General features: G+C 36.7%; 1 protein-coding gene across 1 annotated transcript in view; it reads right to left on the reverse strand.

The window, feature by feature from the left end:
- Positions 1-16602, reverse strand: part of LOC149922888 (atrial natriuretic peptide receptor 1) — a 151109-nt gene that overhangs the window by 88906 nt on the left and 45601 nt on the right. The window contains exons 7-8 of the mRNA XM_090162321.1: positions 15680-15836; positions 6601-6753 (exon numbers count right to left, since the gene is read on the reverse strand). Of these exons, the coding sequence (XP_090018447.1) occupies positions 6601-6753; positions 15680-15836 (310 nt within the window). The remainder of the gene's footprint in view (positions 1-6600; positions 6754-15679; positions 15837-16602) is intronic.

The raw sequence follows: 16602 nt of genomic DNA on the forward strand, positions 1-16602 counted from the left end.
TATGCCCTGAATCACTTTTCAAATTGGACACACTTCGTAAAACCCGGGGTCATGATGCAAAGATAATGAAGCCCAAAGTGCGGACTAATTTTAAGCAGTGGTATTTCACATATCGGGTTATTGATAACTGGAACTCCCTCCCCAAAGAAACTTTTTCTTAAGAGACCCGTTGGTCTTTCCGTTCTGCCGTTCGAGAGCACATCCGTTTCAAAATTCCTCATTAAACATCAAATACCGGGAATTATTTAATTTTTTAATCATTCCCTTTTTCCTTTAACTTAATTGTTAAACATAAAAATTTATTATAAACTATATTATTTAAAATATACCTTTTTTTACATTTTTGTTTAAACTACTATATTATAACCAAATCATTGTTAATAAACTATTGTTTTTTTCTTCTCACAATGGCTGCATATAAGCTACATCTAGCTTAGCAGCTATGTATTATTACTAAATAAATAAATAAAGATACATGTCCCTCTTGGGGGTAGGTGGTCTATGTCTAAGCACGCGGTGGTGACATTTTTACCACGAATAAATAAATAAATAAAGATACATGTCCCTCTTGGGGGTAGGTGGTGACATTTTTACCACGAATAAATAAATAAATAAAGATACATGTCCCTCTTGGGGGTAGATGGTCTGGTTACAATTGTTCGCATTTTAAATTTCCCGAATCTCTTTATGCAAATTAGTATTATAAAATGAATTAACTATGTTGTAGGATTAGAGTGTTATTGTTCGCCTCCATTTCGATGCCAAATTTCAAATTAGCAAATTGAAACGTATGACTATTTTGTACGATGAAGAAATTTGTTTCTGTTGTTAATATTTACGCGGTAAGGTGGTTTATATCAGTTAGGTCATTGACTAAAAAAGGTCAGGGAAATAGCATTGACTCTCCGAAAAAATTAGTATGAATCAGGGAAATCAGAATTGGTGAAAACACCTGATAATAGCAGCGTAAGTAACGTAATATCAAAAGGTTTGACACTTCATATGATTTTAATACTAATTTTCTTACCGAATCTTTTTGTAGTAGGATCATAAGAAAAATAATATAACCCTAATAGTTAAACACCGCCATAGATGGCGATTTCTTCCGAACTTGGGGCGCTTAAGTATAGGCGCCCCCGTGTGAGAGGAGTAGGTACCACGGGGAAACGGGGAAAAGGAGTTTTCCGACTGCAACGCCCCCTTTCGCGCTCCGTAGATACGAAATAAATATGACCGAGTTCAGTAGCGGCGCCAAAATCCCCCTCCCCCACAATTTTTTCAAATCCGTCCACGTGGATTATTTAAATTTTTAAGCAAGTGATGCAATTTTTGAACTAATAACACCTTACAAATGAGTGGTTATTTACTTATTTCTACGACTGAATTCAAGTCTATCAATTTACATTCACTCCTTCGGTACTTCGCATGTACATCTCTTAAATCAGAACTTACAACTTTACGAAAATGAATGTACATAGGTTCACTAACAATTGTAAGTAATGTAAATTTAAGAACCATTTATTTGTAAAAAAAATTAAAGATACAATTTGGATATAGTAGCGCTCGCGAAAAATTAAAACTAAAAAATAAACTACTGTCAAAGAAAAGTTACTCGTACCTTTAAAGGAATAAAATCAGCAGTGTCGTTAAGCGAATCACTAGCATTGAATATTGAAAAATTAGTAAATAAATAAATTATTTCCCAAACAAATTACAGAATTTTCTGATATTAAATAATTTGGAGGCCCATATATTACATTTTGGAGGCCCCTACTAAAATTTCAAGTAGACCCAGGCCTACCCCGGCCTGTTGCTGGCGCCGTTACTGGCCATGTTCATTCTAACTACATAGTTGAATGTAAACATTTTTCAAAATATAAACTAGTCAGAATTAAAAACTAAGTAAACGGGCTACAAGTAATACACCCTACTTCGGTTTCAATAATTAGATTAAACATAAGAAAAATAATATTTATTTTGGTTAAAAGCGAACCAAGTCTACAAACATATCGCGACGGCTGAATTCGGAAACAATCGCAGTCGACAAGACAACCCATGGACCAATAATCTAAGGGGACTCACTACTCCATATATTTTGACACGGTAGGCGTGGCCTAAATCGGAAGGCTTACTGAGGCATCTCAAGAATTCTGTTCGACTATCACAACGATAATCTTAATCGGCGCTTAGATAACAGTAAGCGCGATAAAGTTAGGTTAGGTTTACTTCATCAAGTTTAGAAATGAAATGGATTCCAGTGAATTTGATTAAAAAACGTCAGCCATACGCGGCTGACTGGTTATTTTTACTTAACACAGTGGTTAATTACCATTACTTAAACTTTTAAAGAACCGATTTTAAAAATAAAAGGTTTAAAACTTACTAAGCCTAATAATTTAACCGACAACAACGGCGCCATTTTGTCAAAATTGAACGTGAACGCTCCAGCTCTCTACAAAACTACGCCGGAAATCGACTTCAGCGATCCACATTGAAATAAAGTGAACCGTGATTTTCCTATTCCCAGTACTAACGCATGCTTTTTAAATTAAAAGGAACCACCTATGGACTGCATTGTAAAGGATGATAAAATTAGCGAATAAGTAGATTAGTCCATTATGAAAAGGGATAATAAAGCTAAACCCTAAACAAATTTGAAGAAATTAAAAAATTTACAAATAGCTCGTACCGATAGGTCTTCGAGCAAACAAAAGACGTGAAACTCAGACCAAATAGATCTTCGAGTGAAAAACTAAATTAAATTAAATAAAATAGCCAGAAATTCCAACGGTAGACCGGTTTCGTCCTATTTGGGACTCGTCAGTACCGTGCGGGAAATCTGGCTGGCGACTAAAACACCGAACAGAGAAACTAAGCCTAAATTTAAAAAAATATTATTATCCCTTTTCATAATGGACTAATCGTCTTATTCGCTAATTTTATCATGCTTTTTAAAGCCTGAACAGTGAGTAGCCTTAGATTCTTGGTTCATGGACAACCTTAATTTCATATTTAGGGGCCATCCAAATATAACCTTTAGTGACATTTGTAATACATATAAAACCCACGCATTATTTAACGTACATTAAATTATTTTAAATGTCATATCATTTATTTTTAGATCTTTAAAGATTTAATTATAACATTTTAAAATATTTTATTAAATTATAATAATGTAGTACTTTGTACCGCCAATAGATGACGCCACAAACGGCTATAAACTCTGACGGAAGAAATCACCGTTTTCATTACGTCTATGGCGGTGTTTAACTTATAGGGTTATACTATTTTTCTTATGCATAAGTATATTATCGGAATTTTGCATATTTAGACACTAGGGGTTTTGTATTAAATCAATTCAGTGATATATTTTGAACCTTGTTATGGTGGCTATCATAGGCAGGTTGGGTCACCAGATTATTTAGTGCTAATGAATCATTGTGTCGCCAACATTCTTATTAAACGATTTTTGTCGTCTTAATTTCTTGGTCCACCTAACCCTACTGTGGTTATTACGTTACTTATGATATCCGGGAAAGCGGTGCGTCCAATGCTGAATGAAGACAGTTAAAGGGAATATAACCAGTGTTCCGAAGTGGTAAACACCAGGTGGCAAATAATGTGGATAATAGTGGTAAATACCGGCCTGTCCAAAAATGTATTTAGTGGTAAATTTGGCAAAAAGTGGCAAATACATTTTTTACTATTATTAAGATTTCAACATTAAAGTTTTTGCATTTTGGGCTATAAAATACAAATATCTATACATAGTTGCCAGAATTTGGACTAGTTTGGCGGCAAATATTTATTATTATTTTATATTTTATTTGTAGCAAACAAATAAATAAATAAATAAGTGAAAATTAATAAATAAATTCAAAAGTTTATTATTGATATCTATTAATTAGATTTTCAACTTATTCTCTTTTCAAAAGGCCCATTTTCTTTATTAGCCACTATTTTCAACTATTTGCCAATTAGCCACTATTGGCCAGTATTTGCCAAAATCAAAAAGAACACTGAATATAACCTGCAAAGCAATCTTTATGGAAGACCCCTTCAATATTTCAAATTTCCCTGTACAGTGGAACTAAACATTTCTAAAGCCAAAGGCAAGAGTGGCCAGAGCTGCAAACGTTAATGTTCCACACCAAATACCCGAGGTTATATTCCCTTTAAATAGTTAAATGTTCGAGGAAAGGAGTAGGCTGAAAAGCTTAAAATGTTGCAGGATTACATTTTTAAAAGTGATAAAATCTGTGGACGGAAAGGAATTTCAAAGGGAAACAAAATGCATATTTGAAGAAGCTCAAATATCTTGAACGAGAAGCCGGGGGGGGGGGCACGATTTACACCCCCATATCCGCCTTCTTTCCTACAGGACTAGTGCCCAAGTTATGAAAATCTAAAAACGTAATACAGAATTGCAATAGCGCTAAAGCCAGTCTCGGCTCTATGAAAAAAAGTAAAAAAAGTTTTTAACATTTTATAAAACGTTTCCGGAATGTGTTTCTTGTATGAAGTGAGTTCCAGTAGATATAAGCAAAAAGGGCTTAGTTTGAGCTTCGTCTGCCATCTATTGGTGGTAATGTATACTAACATACAGAATATCCAATATATTTAAAGGGAATAGAACCTCATGTATTTAGTGTGGAACACCAACATTTGCATCTCTGGCGTTTGGCTTTAGAAATGTTTGGCGCCAAAAAATTGAAGGGGTCTTCCATAAAGACTGCTTTGCAGGTTATATTCAATTTAGCGCAACTGTCGGCTCTATCATTTCCACCTGTATTATGATAAGGCCCCGGTTTATATATTTACATAGGTTAGACTACTTCGGCTCAGAGATGGACGCTTATGAGCTACTCCCGCGTTTGGAGAATTTGAAAAATTCTACTTCGCGCCTACAGCGCCGGCTTGTGTAAAGTTTCTGAACTATAATCAACTATTGTTAAAATAATATTTATATTTAAAAATGGAGCACCACCTATATTTTAAATTTAAATGTATCGTAGATAATTAATAAATTTTAAAATACATATTATCAAATTATAAATACGGTAGCTTATTAGTGTATTTATAATTAAAATTTATAAAAATTTAATTTATAATAAAATAATTAGTACTGTTTATATACATTAGAGGGCGTACCAGTAGCGTATTAGAAAACAGGGTTGCCTGTCAGAAGAACTTAAAAGGCTCAAAACGCTAGCACGTATGAAGGTACAAGTAGTCTAACCTGTGTAAATATATAAACCGTGATAAGGCCCTCGTTATTAGATATGGCAATGAATCTATCTGATTCTTCGAAAAAACGACTTTACTGGAGGGCGTGGTGCTATCTATTAATGGAAAAGAAAAAGAAAATTAAACATAACCATTTAAAATTTTTATAATTAGACAACTTATACTCTACTTGATGGAGCTTAACCTAAATGATATATCACATATAAAAAATATTGTTAAAAATTACTATAATTTAAGTTATTGTTACAAATGAGCTAATCAACGCGAGGGGTACTTTTATGTCCCGCCTTTTGGGTCAAAATGTAACTTAAAGGGAATATAACCCTTTCAATTTTTCAAATATCCCTGTACTGTGGCGCCATACATTTCTAAAGCCAAAGGCAAGAGCGGCCAGAGCTGCAAACGTACCTGAGGTTATATTAACTATTTCCCTTTAAGCATCTTATTTTTATTTCGACGCTAGCGACATCTGTTAAAAAGGAGCTGTTTCACGTCGTACCAACACATTTAAGGTACCAAAATACCATTGTATAATATCATAATTAGACAAACTAAGTGGTCTTTAACCTATAATACCAAAGTGCTGCGGGTGGAACACTTCCGTTATTTAATTATCGGTTAACTAATTTTGGTAAGGACAAAGTTACGCACTTGATTTCCGCGATAGCAGACGATGACTTAAAACTGATAATGAAAATAAAGACCTAGTAACATCCAGCTAGAATTTTTAGAAATTCTAGCTGGATAATTAAATAACGGATTAAACAGCTGACGCAGCGCCTGTAGAAGTGTTCCACCCGCAGCACTCTGGTGTACTAGGAGAAGTACCGAGGCTGGACCACGGCTGAGGCTTCCACCCTGTATAAAGAATATGTTTACTGTAATTTGTGGGAAGACGACACAAACAGCCAATCAACGACAAAAATTGTATTAGGCCTAATGGGAATTTTTACGTTGAAGCTTTCCTTCACAGCGTTTTTCCAGTACTTAGGTTGGTTTTCACTCAAACAAAAATGCCGCGACTGCCAACGTCAACGCAAATTTGGCCTAAAGGATATATTTTTTTGCGTCGACGCTCACGATATTTTTCGCCCTAGTGAAAACCAACCTTATAAGGGCCATAGAATAGTCTCAACTTCGAAAGGGGAGGAGCTAGGTGAAATAAAGGCCGAAATTTTAAATTAATTCTATGGCCCTTTAACGATGATTTAAAAAGTTGACGTTCACCGTAGTGGTGGTTTTGCCCTCGTGAAAACTAGTCTTTCAACCTATTCCGCTTTGGGGTCTTTAAAATAGTTTTTCATAGTTGAAAATGAATGAAATTCTGTCGTTTATTCTCAGAGCTGAGCTGACCTTTTTCAGTTGCAAGAGTAGCGAACGGGTGACGTCGACGCGAGGCTTGAGAATGGCTTTGACGGCGACCACCTCTCCGCGGTACAGCGCCGTGCGGGCGAACATTTGTTTGTTCAAATCCTGGAAAGCGAATGTGTCCCCCGAGAAAGAACTCTGCAAAAATAAAGGAATTAAGCTTTAAATATCACCATAAGTATATAATGTACATCTTACGATTGAAGTATCAAACTCCATATATACAGGGTGTATCGAATGGTTATGCAAAAATTTGAAGGAGTTGTAGGGGGTGAGTTGAGAAGTATGCCTGTTTTTTCCCCATTTTCCTACGATGAGTTAAAAGAGCGCCAGAGAGCTTTAAAATGTGGCCTACTAGCCCCTGGAAGCAGGCTGCGACAAGCGCAAAACCTAGCCGCCGGGACTTTAAATACTGTTTAAGTTTACTATTTTTACGCTGGTTACCTCGATTTGTTTACAAAGTCCTTTTTTACTTATCACACGAACCCAAACCTCAATGTTCACATTTCCGTGCTGCTTGGTTTAGTGCTTGTTGCAGCCTACTTCCAGGGGCTAGTAGGCTACAAGGTCCTACTTTTCACCCAATGCCACAAGTTGGGATAGAAACCAACTGCGAGGCGAAAGTGCTAACCACTCCGCCAAACCTTAATATAGCAAAATTAGATTACTGAGAGTGAAAATCAAGTCAGTCTGAAAACGTGAATTTGAGAAAAGGAGTTACTTCTTTTTATTAGAGAATATTTAAAAAGTAGTCTTTAATTTAATCACACTAACAAAATGTTAAAGGTAAACAGAAATTGAGTCAGTCTAGTGTAATAACATTCGAGGATTGTTATTTAAATCACGTATGTCACGGTCTTTGATAATTTTTCCAAATACGGGATATTTCCCATCACAGTGATGATCTAAAACTATTATAAATTCGAGCAGTATAAATTGCAAATATGATTTTTATATAAACTTATGTTAAGGTACAGGATCTCGTAAAAAGTATTATGTACTTCTGATATAACACCGTTATGCGTGGTCAGAAAACATACTAAAATATGCATTTTCTTTTAGAGAAAAATTCTTTATTTTATATTTTATACGGTAATAGACAGTTCAAGTAACTTCTTCGAAACGTGAACGGGGCAACTTGTATGAGTATAGTTTGTACACAATAATGCTACGTCTACACGCCTACAAGTTTTCCCCGCACGTTTCCTATCGCTGGCTTAACCCGTGTAATGCCTATATTTAAATACACATTGCTTTTAAAGCTAAAAAATCTAATGGAACTGTAAGATTTAGGGAGATATTTGCTCCATATGGGGTCCATTAGCCTTCCTCTGGATCAATGTATGCACGTGGCTTACAAAGCTTCCATTATGATCTATGCAAAGGTTCCTGAATTCATACATTTCCCGTATGAATAATTTTACGTTATACATCTCTCTATATCCTGCTACTGCTATTCGCTTACAACACATATCTTCAAAGTACTTCCGCTTATTAAATTAGAAAATAGATTTTTCAAAGACAAAATAGTGCTTTAAAATTTTTAATATCGTTATGAGATTAAACGATAAATTTGTGTTAATTATGAAGCTATATTTTTTACTTTATGGTCTTATCATGGACAGTAAATGAAGAGGACAGGTTTTCGGTACCCTTCCACAGTGCATTTTATTTCTCCCCGCGTATCAATCAGCTCGAGAGACTCCGAGGGAGTCTTGCAAGGTCGTTTCTACCACGTGATCTTAAAATTTCAAAATGGTTATCTAATGCGGTTGATATTGTTACGTAATTTTTGGCGCTTTATATATTAGTAATTTTTAATTTTGGTTTTTTAATTCTATAAAAACTATCAACTGATATTTAGTATATCATATTTAATATATAAAACGTGAAAAAAATTCCTTTTGGCGTAAAAATGTACTTTGTGTTTATCTTTTTTCTTTTTTCGAACAGTATCGTCCACTCTAAGCGATACTTGTTTTTTTAAAATAACCTTGGACGACTCCCTTAGTGTGATTGGTTTACGGGGGCTAAAAACCAGGCTTTTTACCGATCCTCTAAAATCTACTATCCATGCGCTTATGTTAAATATTTAGCCTACAGCTGAAATAAAATTGGCATATATATCCCTATAATGAAATCAATCGGGAAATTATACGGGTTCACTAGGAATGTCTAAGGTTTCTTTGTACCCTGAGAAACAGGCGTGGCTTAAGCTACGTTGACGTAACATGTTTTTCCAAATTCATGGGCCGGAAGAAATTAGAAATTAAATAGTGAAATTTAACAAGTTGGCAAGCCAAAATATACCTCTCCTCGGAAGAATTGTCCCTAGTGGTATTAATTTATCGAGATAACCCTTAAAGATATATCTCCGCAATTTAGAGTTATTTGTTAAAAATATTAACCCATTTCTATGCCGCCCGGTATAAAATTTTAATTATAATTAAAATAATTGAGACGAAACGACCAATTTTAATTTATTCAGAATATCATAAGTTAAGTAGTTACAACAGTAAGTTAGACGTACTATAACAATGCACAATTGAATTAAACCCTTTTACAGAACAAGTTTATCAGTTAAATATAATACGAAGCAAATTTTAATGAAAGAAATATCTACAGAGGCTTTTTGGAATTACTCTCTTACGAAATACTTGCCGCATCTTTAACGCTCATTTTATTTCAACACTCGCCCTTGATGAAGATACCGTAGATATCTGGTAGTGGACGACTCGTTCACTTCCTGTTGACGTTGTGACGCATACCACATGAAAAAGACCAATGCCGTCCAATTTCCAATATCATATAATGACTCGCACACCCAAGAAATCATTGACTGCGTTAGAAATCGTAGATATCCAAATATCCACACCAAATGTATTTACAAGAAGCAAAAACCTTACCATCAACAAAGCACAGAGAGCCACTTGACGAACCGCCAGCTCTTAAAGCAATTAACGTTAAATTATCTCCTTTGAATTAACAGAACTATATATAGGTCGTTAAAAAAGTGGACCACCCACAGGGTCTACCCTTTAACCCTCTAATCTCGGCTGACTGCGCTAAAACAAGATTTAACCTTTAAAAAATACCAGATTAGGCCTTCATAAATTCATTAATAAAAAAAGACTTTATTACCTATTATGCTTACGATGCCTGTCTTAATTTCAGTGAATCTAAGGAGCTATCGGTGGTTCTGTGGTAGAGCGCTCGACTGCCAAGCCGAATGGTCTGGGTTCGAAACCTGGGTGGCGCATTTATTTTTAATCAATAGAGAAACGCTAAAGTAGAATTTCTTCGATGCAATAATTTCAATTTCAATTCTATTTCAATTAAACCAAAATTTCGTACTCTATTAAATACGCTTCCGATAAAGCTGAAGGTCTAATTTTCAATAAGGCGTAACAAGTGTCGGTGGTTCTGTGGTAGAACGTCCGCCTGTCAATCAGGAGGTCTCGGGTTCAAATCCCGCCCGATGCGATCGCAAATTGATACTAAGAAGAATACCGTGTACAACTGGTGGAAACCCTGCCATTGAACGTTGAGAGGTAGCATTACACTCAGCACTCGGTCCGTCCCAAAGTCATTAAGAAGAAGTTGGAGAGAAAACGCCCATATAAACACAACAGACTCAACATGCACATCCATCAGAACACAAACACAACAAATTCAACACTCACAACCTACGCATAAACATTACAAAAACGTAATACACCAAACCGTCACGACGGTGAGCGAAAAAACACCATCCAAACCAAACCGCAAATGCATCCGTTAACGCTCACCGTCACACGGTGGTTTTGCCAACCCTTTGAGAAACTGCGAACGCAGTGATTACACTTTGCACCGAAAATGCGAACGCGTTCGCAGTCCTGACAGACAGACACACCCACAGACCCACCCACAGACCCACCCACAGACCCACAGACCCACCCACCCACAGACAGACACGGTCGTTGTATAACCCCTCCTAGGGGACTTTGTCCCCTCGGAGAGGTAAAAAATATGCGTTTAACAATTAACAAAGCCGAAATATTTTTACAGGTTTCCGGTGATTCGGTTTCTCATTCCTGGCGTTAGGGTCGTGTTTTCCTTTACGCGACTGTGTTCTCTCGAACCTTTGACAATACCAGCTAGGAGCAACAAACACAAGGAGAACGCAGCTATAGCCTTTAAACACGCTAACACAGTGTTGTGTACAAATTTCATTGGATGAACCTTTTACGGGCGGGGGGGAAGACCATTAAATAATTGGTTTTATTTTATGTAATTTATTATACGTAGTTTGGTGTTCACAATATAGATGGCGCCGGACAAAGTAGCGACTACAAGAGTTTCACACTGGGCTGTGTTTCTCAGGTTTAAAACTGAACAATACGGCCCAGGCCGTAATATAATTTCCACATCGGTAATCCAAACAAAACCCTAAGAATGAACGAACAAGTGAGGTAAGCGAGCTTTTATTTGAGCCAAGGCATAATGTCGAATTGTGGCCTAGTTTGGCTGACCAATGTCAGAAATGTACGCGTCAATCCGTCATCTGTGGATTCACGCGATTCCCTGGAAAATTTGGAGGAGGCTGGGCGAGGAAGCGAAGTCTGAAAAGTTTCAATCTGCTTCGGTTGATTTTACTTTAAGCCTTGGTAAAATAAAATCAACCTTAATTTAAAATTATTTCAGGTAAATGTAACGTAAATTTGTCTTTAATGAAATACCTTTAGAAAGCAAAATGGCACGAAATCTGATCAGGAAAATAATGTAAATTCACCGTTCCAGTTAAAGATTTAGATTATCTTTGACCTTTCCAAACCGTTGTCTTCCAGTTCGGATATTTTTTTTTCTTTCAAAATGCTTAGATGGCCTGGTCGGAAAACGAGTTTGAAAACTGAGCTGAGGAAATTCGGGAGATTTCCAATCTAATGTACGTAGGTATAGCTCATCCGTTTTTATGGCAATCATCAATATTCCTTAGACATTCTAACAAGGAGACATCCCGAAGTGTAACCATAGACAGTATATATCCCTAACTAACTCGGGGGATTTGTAGACCTTCATGAATCATGAAAAATCCTAAAGGGAATTTATTCAATGGGAAACCGGGAATTTATTCAATGGGAAACCGTTTTGCCATGCCAACGAAAAATGTTTATCACAACACAAAATATTAAATTTTCCCATTGAAAATAACTTGGGATTTTGACCTCAAATTGATCAACAGTTGATCAATTTTGATGTTTTTTTTTGTCAATTTTTATCTATTTTTGGCATTTTCGAAATTTTGAAATTTGTTCAAATTTTTCACAGGGGGTCTAGGAATCGGTCAAACCAAATCAGCCTGATCATAGAGATATAAAATAAGTAGAGGGAAGATTACCGCGTATAGGCGCCCTATTTTTGACCGGGAAATTTCATATCCCCCAGCCATGGACCAAGAATCTAAGGGGACTCACTGTTCTCGATATTTTGACACGGTAGGCGTGGCCTAAATCGGAAGGCTTTGAAGCGCCTCAAGAATTCTGTTCAACTATCACAACGATCATCTTAGTCGGGAGGTGCGCATAGATATAGGAAACGTATATAAAGGTCTAGATAAAATATTTCAAAGGGAGTGAATACGGAGGTGACAACAAGCAGAAACGCGTAATTTCTGCAGGCTATCCTTATAAGGCGCTATCTATCGGTAAGAAAGCTCGTGCTATCGTCGCGAGAGCCATTGTCTCCTGCTTAAAAATTATACTAAAAGTCACCAACAGATGGTGTCTAAAGGCTACGGCCTGCATAAAGGTCAAGCACTTAGTACTAAAATGCTAAGAGAGCTCGCGCTCTTGGTCACGTGCCTTCCTCGGTGTCTGCTAGGTGTCAATTCCGTATTTTATGTTAGGCTTAGACGCCCCGAAATTTATCTAGACCTTTATATACATTTCTTATATCTATGGAGGTGCGAGAAAGTTATGTTAGGCTTAGTTCAATAAATTTCTTAAGTTTAGAAATGAAATGGATTCAAGTGAATTTGATAAAAAAAACACATTCATACGCGGCTGACTGGTTATTTTTACTTAACACAATGGTTAATTACCATTACTTAAACTTTTAAAGAACCTATTTCAAAACTAAAAGGTCTAAAACTTACTAAGCCTAATCATTTAACCGACAACAACGGCGCCATTTTGTCCAATTGAACGTGAACGCTCAAGTTTCACTACGAAACTACGCCGGAAATCGACTTCAGCGACACCAAGTTTGTCTACATTGAACTAAAATTAACTATTAATTTTCCTATTCCCAGCGTGTTTATTAAAGTCCGTTAGATTCTTGTGGCATGCTCCGGCGCATGTATGAGCTAGGAATATAAATGACTCATATCAAAAGTGACATAATTACCAAAAGTGTGTCATTCGGACCTATTTCTTAATGAATGTTAGGAGCGAAATACAAGTTGGGAGGGGAGAAGGGGAAGTATGCCTTGGGGAGGGAAGGAAGTTAAAACCAACAAATAACGCCTCGTAGTGAGGAACGGAGGAACTAAGTAGCACTGGTCAAAGTTAGTGTATTTTTTTATTTTTCGTCGTTCTGCGGAGATGCTATCGCCATCTACCTACGATATAATACCATAGGCTAAAAAAAATATCCAGAAAGGCGACAATAAATAGTCTTTTTTATGGTCGATCTCGAGTCGAGCATTCATTAAACCTTTAGCATACGAAAGTACAGGGATTGTCACACTTTTGGTAATTATGTCACTTTTGCTCATATTCATCCTCCTACGAGGTAAGAGAAGAGGAGATGGTCAGGATTTGTTTGGCGTTGCTTGGCACCACCTATCGATTGGCAGAGTGACTAGTATTAGGCGAAGATTTCAAATTACAAATAAGACTTAATGTAGTTCTTTTTACCACGCGTCGATGGCGCCACGTAATCTGCCCTACTTATGATCTCATACACGGGCGAAAAGGAGTCGCGGTCACCTTCGCCAGATTCAATTGTGCCTCTACTTATTTTATATCTCTATGAGCCCGGTATATCATTGGTTCCCCAAAACGGACGTCGTCCAGCGCGACTGAAGTGCACCCTGGTGATATTTCCCCTTCCCTCCCTCTCTGTGATGACAGATTAAGGGAAATTTCCCACATCTAGGGAAATTTTGACCCCTAAAAACGGTAAAAAGGGAAGAGGGGAATACGAACAAAAATTAGCTAAATGTAGGGAAATTCGAACGGAACTTTTTTTAATCAAAGCTAACATAAAAAATGGCACACCCTCATTGAACTGACTTATTATGAAAGAGCCAATTAATACAATCATAAGTATTTGGTCGGATTCGCTTTAGCTGGCAATTTGTTATGGCTATTTGGAAAGTTGTCTGCTAAATAACTAAATATAAGAGATTTTTCTAGGAACCTTGGCCCACAGGAACGAGTTCGAACTTTCTATCCTAAGTACAAACTGTGATTTTTATACTGGTAAAATTTTTCCTAGTTTTTATTCATTGCGAGATGAAAATCGTAATTTCAATCAAATTTAATTTTAAGGGGGAAGAATACAGTAAAAGCCTCTTTTTCGTTCAAGCTGAACGTTTCTGTTTTAACAATTACAAAATTGAATTATATTTTTCTTATTAGGCGGAACCTTCCTCTAGTGCTTAAAATAATTTTGATAATTCTAATATTAATAGTTAACGAGATACAAGGTGATAACTAAAGGGTAGTTTGGGCGCTTGCCCAACTTGTTTAGCTCCGGGGGGTCCGAATTAAAACGTAATAACTTAATTACTTTTAAATTTAAATTTGTCAAAATTATTTTAGTCACTAAACAAGAGGCTGTTCTACACTTAAATATTAATTTTATAAGTTAAAATACCAAATTAAAAAAGTTCAGCTTGAAATAGCGCGAAAGTAGACAATGGCCACTGTAGTCTTCCCCCTTAAAAAGCATTTTTCAAAAATTATGGAATTTTTGGCATGTTTTCCGTTGAGTTTTCGTTGGCGCGGGGCTAAATAGGGGTGTGAGAATTTGTGGGAAATTTACTATCCAGCAATGGGAATTTCAACTTTCGAACATTGGCAACACTGATCACAATGGCCGCCGATTGTCCATAAGTATAAATACATAATTGGTATGGTTTGTATTTAAATAGCAATAAAAGCAATCGTAAAAATTTAACCTTAGACGTAATCCGAGCAAAACCGTAAGCATTAACATTTGGATTAGCTAATTCCGAGGGAAATAAGAGGATTTTGCTCGAAATAGAATTCGATTTAATATCTAATGGGATTTTGCTCTCTCCCTGAAACTTTGGTGACCCTCTAAAGCCTAGTTCCCACTTAGCGAAAAAAAAACAATTTTCGCGCTGAAAATTGACGCTCGCGAATAAAATTTGCGATTTTTTTTTTTCAAATTCGCCGCTAAAGTCGCGTCTCCGCGGTATCTAGCGAATGTTCTATTTTTCGACGTCCACACCTTGGCGATAAAAAGCTTCAGCCGATCAGAAAACGCGTTACCTCGATCTCTTCCGCTCCCGTCCGTCACTTATTAAGCCTAAAGCTGGTTTCACACTCGACGGAAAATATGCCGGAAAGACGATAATAAACGCCGAGCTGAAAATTGATTCTCATTCGATATACCGCTAACGTTCAACTTTACGCTGCTAATTTTCCGTCGAGTGTGAAACCAGCTTTAGTCTTTAGAAAAGCGGGTCAGCCAACTTGACCAAGATACTGAAGTAAAGGTAATTATCTCACGAATAGAATCGTTTATGTATTGAAATTATCAACAGGAACATCCATTTGGTTCATTTTTGAACTGATGTTTTATGTTAGGCCTAAAACATTACTAAAAACCCGCACGAGTTGTTTTCAGCGTTTTTAAATTTTCGCGCTAAAGTGAGAACCGCTTCCCCAGCGACCGAAAAAACGCGTCTTTTTTCGTTGCGCGAAAATTTTATTCGTCTCGAAAATTCGCCAAGTGGGAACTAGCCTTTCAATATGTAAAACCCTGGGACATCGCTGGGTGTAGAAAGTATGTCCTGGCATGTAAAGTGACTTGTAAAAGAAGGTCTTCTTACGACGACGCTGGCCCGGCCGACGCTCAGGCGGGAGCCCATTCCGCCCATCCGGGCTCCTCCTCCGCCGCCCTTCGGCTGACTGCAACCGCAAGAACCCAGTTCATCCCATTTGATCTTCCACGTCATCGACGCTATCTCGGCTTCCAACTTAAAATGTCTGCGGTAATTTAAATCGAAAGGATTAGAAAATTGGAGAAGGAAATTGGAAAAAGCATTCCGTTACGGGCTCGAAGACACTTTTTACAAAAATCTTATTTCGATTTCTGGTTGGCTGGATTTAATGGGCTTTTAGGCTCGTCTACATTTTCATAGACGAAAATAACATTTTAACGTTGACTACGTTATTATAAAGGCCTTGCGCGCGGGGAATTTCTTTAATTCATTTCTGCCATTTTAGTTCGACAATTTTGGCCACTAACAAGGAGACGACCCGAGGTGCTACACACCGATTTTGTTCAAACTCGGGGCATTGGTAGACCTTCATATAACTTGAAAATCCTAAATTCAATGGGCAACGGTTTTGCCATGGCAACGAAAAATGTTTTTGACAACTTAAAATGGAAATTTTTCCATTGAAAATAACATGGGATTTTGACCGATTCCAAGGGTCCCTCCCCCCCCTGTGAAACATTTTACAAAATTGAAAAAAAATTAAAATACCAAAATAATAAAAAAATTTATAAAAATTGACGAAAAAAATCAAAATTGGTCACATTTTTATCAATTTTTAAAATTTTTTTCACAAGGAAATCGGTCAAAATCCCATGTTATTTTGTGTTGTCAAAAACATTTTTCGTTACCATGGCAAACCCGTTGCCCATTGAATAAAATCCCTTTAGGATTTTTCAAGTTATATGAAGGTCTACCAATCCCCCGAGTTTGAACAAAATCGGCGTGTAACACCTCGTGTAGTCTCCTTGTAA

This window comes from Leiobunum rupestre, chromosome 11, assembly GCF_980474605.1.
Source record: "Leiobunum rupestre chromosome 11, qqLeiRupe1.1.hap1, whole genome shotgun sequence".
NCBI lineage: Eukaryota > Metazoa > Arthropoda > Arachnida > Opiliones > Sclerosomatidae > Leiobunum > Leiobunum rupestre.